We start from the raw sequence: 9523 nt of genomic DNA, 5'->3' as shown, positions 1-9523 counted from the left end.
CACAGAAAAACCCTGTCTTGAAAAACCAAAAAGGGGGCTAGAGAGATGGCTCAGTGGTTAAGAGCACTGATTGTTCTTCCAGAGGTCCTGAGTTCAATTCCCAGCAACCACATGGTGGCTCACAATCATCTGTAATGAGATCTGGTGCCCTCTTCTGGTGTGTCTAAATACAGCAACAATGTACTCTCATATATTAAATAAATCTTTAAAAAAAGAAAAAAAGGAAAAGAAAACTAATTCTCTTTTTCCAAGTTGACTTCGAACTCACTGAAATCCTCCTGCCTCTGCCTCCTGACTGCTAGGATTAGAGGCATGTACCACTATTGGCAGGCTGAAAACTAATCCTTAAAGATGGGAAAAGAAAGAGAGAGAGAGAGAGAGAGAGAGAGAGAGAGAGAGAGAGAGAGAGCGCAAGCAAAAAAGAAAAATTCTTCCAGCAAAGAAATTATCCAGCATAGTGCGTTGAAAGATTCTAAAATGAGGATTTCCTCTTCAGAGGAAACTTCAATACTGCTTGAGAGTCTTGGTTTCAGGGTTGTTTTGTAAACCTTTGTGTCTGTTCATTTTCAGCACTTGCCGGTTGCATCTCACCTATATGACCTGGCTAAGGGATGAGCAGTAGACAAAGTGCCCTTGATCTGTTTTCAACTTCCCACTGGTGTGGAAATTCCACTCGTTTCAATCTACAAAGGAAACTTCAGTTGTTTCAATCTTTACGAGGCTGCACCATGTGTTGATTTTCATTGCTAACATAAGCATTTAATTATACATAATCACACAGAGAGAAAAAAAAACGAACCAACACTCACTCCCTGTCAAATAGTGTGCTACCAGCAAAGAAGAGAGAGGGCAGTGCTGGCCATAGAAGGCTATAAAACGAGGAACTTTTCCTAGCCGTCTCTGGGAATGAGTCCAATTTAGGAAATCTATGAGAAAGCATTGGAAATGAATAGATGAAAATTGAATTCACTGGCCAGGCTTCATTCAACACAAATGTAAATAGAGATTTGGCAAAAAATAACCCAGTACCTAATTCAAATTAGAAAACTTTCACTGTAATGGAGGACAGCTGATCCTTTGAGTAAGAAGGCAAAAAAAAAAAAAAAAAAAAAAAAGAAGAAGAAGAAGAAGAAGAAGAAGAAGAAGAAGAAGAAGAAGAAGAAGAAGAGAAGAGAGGGGAAAGGCACTGATATTCACAGTGCCACTGAGAAGGGATTACTGGAGAGATTGAAGCAAAGTAGTCCGACAACCTCTCCAGTGTTCCCATTCATGGCTTTCATAAGTCTCTGGAGAAACAGAAGGCAGATGCTGAGGGAAAAGATGAGGAAGATGTGGGCCAAAGAGTTTGTGGAAGAATATGAGGTGGTGTTTGTTTGTTTGTTTGTTTGTGATATGGATAAATTGGATGCCAGCCGTGAAAAGGAAAAAGGAAAGGTGCTTAATGCATAGCACAAAGACAAAGCCCTCTTCAAAGGCCTGCTGCAGAAAAACCAGGCCCGTGTAGAATATGTGCAGGACACAGACAGAACCACTCCATTTGTCTTTGCCTTGTAAACAGCACTGAACACTGTGAATGTGTTTAGCTCAAACACAAACAATGCCACCCCCAAAAAAAGAAAAGCAAGATTTGTCAGGAATATGACACCCCGATTAAGATACTACTGCCAGAATAATAATTTCTTGCAATCTAGGTGTCATTACAAGACTTCCTGAACTTTCCATTGTACTTAAGGCATTGCCAGTCACCACTTAAATGTATGAGTTTTCAGAAATTCAGGCCCAAGTCATTTCTCAGTGTTCCCTGAACCAAATCTAGTGACAGACCTTTTGAATAGCTCTAAGGCTGGCCTTTAACTGCTAGTCCTTCTACCTTGGCCTCCCTAGTGTTGGCATTACAAGTGTGACCGAATAGCACCAGCTACAAAAGAGCACTTCAAGAGACTAGGTATGCCGGGTAGTGGTGGTGCATGCCTTTAACCCCAGCACTTTGGAGGCAGAGGCAGGTGGATTTCTGAGTTTGAGGCCAGCCTGGTCTACAGAGTGAGTTCCAGGACAGCCAGGACTATAGAGAAATCCTGCCTCGAAAAAACAAAAAACAAAACAAACAAACAAAAAGAGAGACTAGGTATTTATTGGGGGATTCTGTAGTCCTAATTTGACCTGGAGTCTACACTCAACTCTGCATTTGACTTATTGGCTAGCCCTTTGAAAGCACCCCTTATCCTGTACTGGGCTTGGTTCTCCATCTGTATTTCTAACACTCATTAACTCCACAAATATTTGCTTATTGCATCCTGGCACTATCTGCTAGCAATACAGGGTGGAATACACAGAACCAACATTTACTGAATGCTTACTTTACACTTCACCTTTTGCTAGGGGAGTTATGTACACTAACTGATAACCTGTGAGATATTTTCCAAACACAACAAAGGAAGGAACAGAGGCGGCGTGAAAATGAAGTCACTTCTCCAGGATAGCAAAGCATTTGGCTGAAGGATCACTACTAGGCTATGTGGCTTCAAAACCTACCACCCGTGTAACCACAGCCAATTCTTGCTCCCCAAAGCGACGACAATTTCAATGACTTGCATTTTGGTTCCAACCCAGGAATACTGGGAGGAATTACCTTCTTGTCACCACAAGGGTACCAACACATTAGAGTAGGTTAGAGGAATGATCTAGAAATCTATATCAGGTAAGCAGCAGCTCTCTTCCGCACTCTGGCAGTTTCCACGCCCAGTAGGCAGAACGAGGAAGAGAGCGTGGGCGGGCCTTAAAACATGCACGCCCCTCGGGGCATCCCATTGGGTACAGCTGAGCATGTCGGGGCGGGCCCTTTCCGAGTCTCGCGGAGCCCGCCCCCCACGCCGTCCCCAGCTCTCGCCCCGCCCCGCCCCGCCTCGCCCCGCCCCCACCCTCGTCAGCTTCCTCTGTTGCTCCGTCATTAATGACACCAACGAGAGGATACCGCCTGCGTCTAGAGCAGCCTGGTTCCGAGCGTAACAGAGTGGGCCTTGGACCTCTAACGTCCAAGCCTCGTGAGGCAGCGCTTTCCTGTCCTGGAGCCGTTCTAGATGCGGTGAGTGCCAAAACCTCGGCCCCCACTTTAAGCACAACCTCCTCTCCCTCCCCTGGGAAGGCCAGGGCCCTAGCCTGGGCCCTAGCCCGTTCCCAGCATGCTCCACTAGGGATGCCTTGGCAGGTGCGGCGGGAGGACCCAGCGGGAGTGGGGAAAGCAGCCTTCCGAGAGCTTCTCCCTTGGCCCTTCAGTGAGACACTGACATCCATCCTGGTACCCAGTCTCCATTTTGATCTCCATCCACTTTCTCCTTCTAAAAACAGAAAAAGAAAGAAAGTTTGTCGCAAAAACATACTTTCTGCTTTCTCTTGTGTGTTCGGTTTAAGTTCCCTCCTCTGTACAAAAATATCCCATCTTGCGGATTGTTGGTGCTACTTTTTTTTTTGTTTTTATTCCTCACCGGAGGAAAAAAAATGTTAGAATAACTTGTACAAATAATTTTGTGTTGAATTAGTAGACGTTTTGAGTTTTAATAGTATTTTTGCTGTTAGGAGGAAAAATTCTGGAAAATTTTGACACAAAATCATATGAAAGTACTTGTCTGGATTGTTGTGTATTGGCCAGAAATAATGATCATGTGATAAGAACTGCAATTATAACAAGTAATATAAAGGTGAACTTTACAATGCTGTTTTGAGGCATAGCTTTTCTGTTCTTTCTCCTTTCCTATGGGAAGTGTTTATTGACCAAGTTCTCTGGATTACACAGGGAAACTACCATCTTGCCTTTCCCCACCCACTTCCCCACCCACTCTCAGAAACTGCACCTGTCCTTCAGACAGCTGTCTTTGTGGTAGAAGTCAAAGTTCATTTCTTTTATAAGAAAACAATAAGAGCCAGAAGTGGTGCCACACACAAGTAATACCAGCACATGGGCAAATGAAATGAGAGGATCACAAGTTCAAGACCAGCTGGAGATACATAGTGAAACCCTATCTCAGATCTTAGAAAAGGGGACAGGAAGTGGGGGACAGGGTCAGTGTAGTATCCTTGTAGCATTATGGGAAAATTTGGTGCAAGCATCAATTATGTTTACTAGATCCACATGTCTCGTATATAGGTCACTTCTACCACTGATAGCCTTTGTGGCTTTAGGTCAGCTATTTAACCTTTATGGTCCTCCATTTCCCCATTTAAAAGAAATCTTTGTGTGGCACTAGAGGGGGTCCCAGCGTTGAGTATTAAGGTCAGATGGGGCAGACATTTGGTAGCTTGCTCTATCACTCTCCCCTTTATTCTTCCTGAACCAGGAAATATGTTGAAGACCAGCAGGCCCCTATGAGCTCCTGTCTCCAACCCCACAGGTTAGACATGGCTTCCTGCCTTGCTCAGTTCTTTATATGGGCACTGGGTATGGAACTCAGGTCCTCAGGAAACTCAGATCCACCAAACCATCTTTCCAGCCCCATTTTTTTTAAATTGACATATAACTGGACATATTCTTTAAATGAGAGAAATGACCTCGGGTAACGGCTTCTAAGGTCCTTTTCAACCGTAAGAGACACCGTGGAAGTAGAAGGAGTCCAGTGGGACTCTGAAGAGTTGCAGAAGAGACTGGGGAACATTCAGTCTTGACGAGCAACAATGTAAACCATAATATTGTCAGCTGTTTTATTTACATTGGCTCTCCTTCCACTTTCTAATTGAAATTAAAACACAGAAGGTTCCCCTCTCTTCCTTTTTATTTATTTTCTTAACTTTCTCAAGGAATTAAGTATCTTTCAAGGAGCTAAAAATAGTCACAAATGTTCCCCAAATGATGCCTATATTGACTTCTTTCTCCAAACAACTTTCCATAGTGGGCTTTTATTACCTCAGTAAGTGATATACTATATAGTAAGACATTTAGTCTTAGGGGCAGAATGTTAATTATAACATATGCTACTAACCACATGAAATGTGTTTTAGATTGCTTAAAATACCTCAGGCCGTTAACTACCAGTTAAATCAAGCAGTAGGTTGAAAGAGAAATTTGAGACTGGTGGTGGTGATGGTGGTGGTGGTGGTGGTGATCATCATGGTCGTCATGGTGGAGGAGGTGGCAGTGGTGCTGGTGGTGATGGCTGCGGTGGTGGTGGCAGCAGCTGTGGCAGAAGTTGTGGTGGCTGTAGCTGAGGTATGGCGGCGAGAAACCTTTAATCCCATCACTCAGGAGGCAGAGGCAAGTGGATCTCTGAGTTCAAGGCCAGCCTGGTCTACAGAGTGAGTTCCAGGACAGCCAGGGCAACACAAAGAAACCCTGTGTCGAAAAAACAAAACAAAACAAAACAAAAAAAACAAAAAAAAAGAAAGAAAAAAAGAAAGAAAGAAAGAAAGAAAAGAAAAGAAAGGAAGAAAGAAAGGAAGAAAGAAAACGAAGAAAGAAAAGAGAAATTTGAGTTTAAATTGAGTATCTGTTCAACTTACAGGTCTGGATGTAGCTCCTCTTTTATAATTAGCCAGAAGTACTAACAGGGCAAGTTTGCCATACAAAATATTTAGAGAACGATGGAAAAACATTGTTTATCACATTAGTTTCTAGGCTAATGATTTCACTTGCCACTTTGTTAAATAAATGATGGATAAAATTACTCCTCTACACACACACACATGCACACTACAAATTCCACTCCTTGAATGAGTTTCTATAATGTTGCAGTTTCTACCCAATGCCAGTGGAAGGATACTGGGAGTCCTTGTCACAGTACGCTTCTCACCTGATTTTAAGCATGTGGACCTTTGGTTTTTAAACATTAAGAACAAATGTAAGTATATGAGAAATAACCAAGTAAAATGATTAGACTATGTATTTGAAAAGTCTTTTTCTTTGCAGGAAAAATGCTTTCAGAAAGCAGTTCCTTTTTGAAGGGTGTGATGCTTGGAAGCATCTTCTGTGCCTTGATCACTATGCTAGGCCACATTAGGATTGGAAACAGAATGCACCACCATGAGCATCACCATCTGCAAGCCCCTAACAAAGACGATATCTCGAAAATTTCAGAGGCCGAACGCATGGAGCTCAGTAAGAGTTTCCGGGTATACTGTATAGTTCTTGTAAAACCCAAAGATGTGAGTCTTTGGGCTGCAGTGAAGGAGACTTGGACCAAACACTGTGACAAAGCAGAATTCTTCAGTTCTGAAAATGTTAAAGTGTTTGAGTCAATTAATATGGACACAAATGACATGTGGTTGATGATGAGGAAAGCTTACAAATATGCTTATGATCAATACAGGGACCAATACAACTGGTTCTTCCTTGCACGCCCCACTACTTTCGCTGTTATTGAAAACCTCAAATATTTTTTGTTAAAAAAGGATCAATCACAACCTTTCTATCTCGGACACACTGTAAAATCTGGAGACCTTGAATATGTGAGTATGGATGGAGGAATTGTCTTAAGCATAGAATCAATGAAAAGACTCAACAGTCTTCTTAGTGTTCCTGAAAAGTGTCCTGAACAAGGAGGAATGATTTGGAAGATATCTGAAGATAAACAGCTAGCGGTCTGCCTGAAATATGCTGGAGTATTTGCAGAAAATGCCGAAGATGCCGATGGAAAAGATGTGTTTAATACCAAATCTGTTGGCCTTTTCATTAAAGAGGCAATGACTAACCAACCAAACCAGGTAGTAGAAGGATGTTGCTCTGATATGGCTGTTACTTTCAATGGACTGACTCCTAATCAGATGCATGTGATGATGTATGGAGTGTACCGGCTTAGGGCATTTGGACATGTTTTCAATGATGCATTGGTTTTCTTACCTCCAAATGGTTCTGAGAATGACTGACCGAAAGCAAGAGCATGCATTTAGTAATTATATTAAGACATGATATCATTTTTAATTGATGACAGATCTAACATAGTAATATGTTTCTTTTTCTTTTACCCATTGAAGTCTGCTTGTACAATGTCAAATGGAATGCTGTTTTTCCCTTATATCATTCCTGAGAAATTTAAATGTATTAAAAATAAATGTTTTAAGAATAGCAATTTTTCAAACACATATTTATAAGTATTTATGTGATAAAGACTAAATTATAGACATTGTAATCTGTGGTGTATCTTTGCTTACTGGTTTTAAACTCATGTATCATTTTAGCTTTGTAATATATGCAAATGAGATCTCTAGGGAATTTGTGATTAAAGAATACTTGTAGCCCTGTGTTTCCATTACTTTTCTGTGGGAGCCTCCATGCTTGAGAAAGTTAGGAGCAGGGTCTCACTGTGTAATTCAGGCTGGCCTAGAACTGGCAGTTCTCCTTAGCCTCCTGAGTACTAGTGTTAATGCTGTGTGCCACTGTGCTCAGTTGTTTCTTTTACTTCTGATACACATTTGTATTCTTTAAGGCATACTAATGCCAATGGATTTTGCTCTCCCTAAATATACAACCAATTAAGAAAGTGTTCATTAACACTGTTAAGACTTCAATTGTTTCCTTGAGAGGAAGTGCAATTTATTTACATATGTTAAGCAATATTCCTAAAAGTTAATCAAGTAGCTTCCTTAGCATTTACAGTTTCCATTAACCCTGTACTTCAACATTCATATCATGCATTTGGAATGTGACTATAAAAAAAAGTCATGCCGGGCAGTGGTGGCGCATGCCTTTAATCCCAGCACTTGGGAGACAGAGGCAGGTGGATTTCTGAGTTCGAGGCCAGCCTGGTCTACGGAGTGAGTTCCAGGACAGCCAGGGCTACACAGAGAAACCCTGTCTTGAGAAAAAAAAAGTCATTTAACTACCCCCCCAAACTCTGAGATGTACCTTGGATTACATATATAATGTATTCATGCCTAGTGGACAGTGAGTTCTGTGCACATCACCTTTGAAATTTTGAAAAACTTGGTTTTGCTCATCTGGGTGATTCACTTACCTAAGCTAAATGTGGAGGTTTTTGTTGTTTTGGTTTTGGTTACTTTTGAAAGTTCTGAGATTTTCCCCAGAATCATGCTTGTATCACACATAACTGGTTTGGTTTTGATTCCATTTATGGTGGGTAGACATTAACCTCACCATCCATGTTGGACTACCATATCATCTGCTTAGTTTCAAGTGACTACCTAAAATGCCACCTGCCTTCTGCATACAGCTATTCCTGCCCTCCGAAATGTCTAATATGCTTGTCCTATAATCTGCACTCATCAATTTGATACATAAGCCCCTTTAGGACATGAGACTATTTTTTTTAATTTATTTATTTATTAGATGTAAAGTATACTCTAGCTGTCTTCAGACACACCAGAAGAGGGCATTGGATCTCACCATTGAGCCACCATGTGGTTGCTGGGATTTGAACTCAGGACCTCTGGAAGAGCAGTCAGTGCTCTTAACCGCTGAGCCATCTCTCTGGCCCAAGACTATTTTTAAATGTAGTATTCCTTGTACTTGGCCTCATGACTCTATTATCTCCTTCAGATTTAGCAAAGCAGTATGCATTTCCTCAGGAAGGCATTGCATTTCAGATTATTGATCCTCAAGGTAGTATGTCAAGCCTTTGTTTTAAATATTCTCTGACCTTCTTCTTTGGGATTTTTGCGTAAGCTGAAACGTTATTAATTTCAAATCATAAATCCTATTTAATAAGCACTATATTATGTGGTTGCAGGCGCAATTTCTATAGATCAAGTCATGTTCTATGTGAGTATAGTGATAAAAACATACTCTGAATGACTCATTATCCCTAACACTGATGTTTTCTTATTTTTATTACATTTATTTTATTGGGGGGAGGGGTGTTATGCAAGCCACAGTGCACATGTAAAGGTCAGAGGGCAACTTCGAAGAGTTAGTTTTCTCCTTTCATCATGGAGATCAAATTTCTATTGCCAAGTTTCACAAGTGCCTTTACCTACTAAGCCATCTATCTGGCTTTCTTTAAATTGTTTTCTTTTAGGGACCAGAAAATATGTCTCAGTATTTCAGAGCACTTCCCATGGTCTAGAGAACCTAAGTTCACTTCCCAGTACCCATATTAGGAAGCTGACAACTTCCTTTAACTCAGGAATTCAACACCTTCTGGCCTCCACAGACACCTGCATACATGTGACATACAAACACACATACATATAAAACATAGTTATTTCTATTTTTGTTGTGTCACCTTGCCAGCACCAGTGTATTTACATTTTTCAACTTTAATTACATTAGCCTATCAAGATACTGGAATTGCCAGGCCCTAGCATTCAGGAGACAGAAGCAGGGGGATCCCTGTGAGTTAAAGGTCAGCCTTGTCTAGGTAGTGAGTTCTGGGACAGACAGGCAGGGCTTCATAAAGTAACCTTGTTGCAAAAATATTGGGAAACTTGTCATTCAATAGATGACAAGGTAAATACGGGCATTTAAAATCAAATTGATGCTCAATTAAGTTTTTACATATGGTATTGGAGTATAAAATGTCTCCAATAGTATGTTGTCTTTTTGAAAACATGTATATCCAGGTTTGTGGACTAAAAGAATCAC

General features: G+C 41.0%; 1 protein-coding gene across 1 annotated transcript; it reads left to right on the top strand.

Annotated features, from left to right (window-relative positions):
* Positions 1 to 2923: 2923 nt before the first annotated feature.
* Positions 2924 to 7218, top strand: C1galt1c1 (C1GALT1 specific chaperone 1). The gene is made up of 2 exons (XM_021154131.2): positions 2924 to 3082; positions 5894 to 7218. The coding sequence occupies exon 2, from the start codon at positions 5899 to 5901 to the stop codon at positions 6847 to 6849; it is 951 nt and encodes a 316-aa protein (XP_021009790.1). The 5' UTR covers positions 2924 to 3082; positions 5894 to 5898; the 3' UTR covers positions 6850 to 7218.
* Positions 7219 to 9523: the final 2305 nt, after the last annotated feature.

Source organism: Mus caroli, unplaced genomic scaffold, assembly GCF_978045245.1.
Source record: "Mus caroli unplaced genomic scaffold, Mus_caroli_1 scaffold_5, whole genome shotgun sequence".
Lineage (NCBI taxonomy): Eukaryota > Metazoa > Chordata > Mammalia > Rodentia > Muridae > Mus > Mus caroli.
This window is presented reverse-complemented; position numbering and strand designations above follow the sequence as displayed.

Bases quoted from the DNA above. Each gene is read 5' to 3' on its own strand.
- C1galt1c1 (XM_021154131.2), top strand. From the start codon at position 5,899: ATGCTTTCAGAAAGCAGTTCCTTTTTGAAGGGTGTGATGCTTGGAAGC.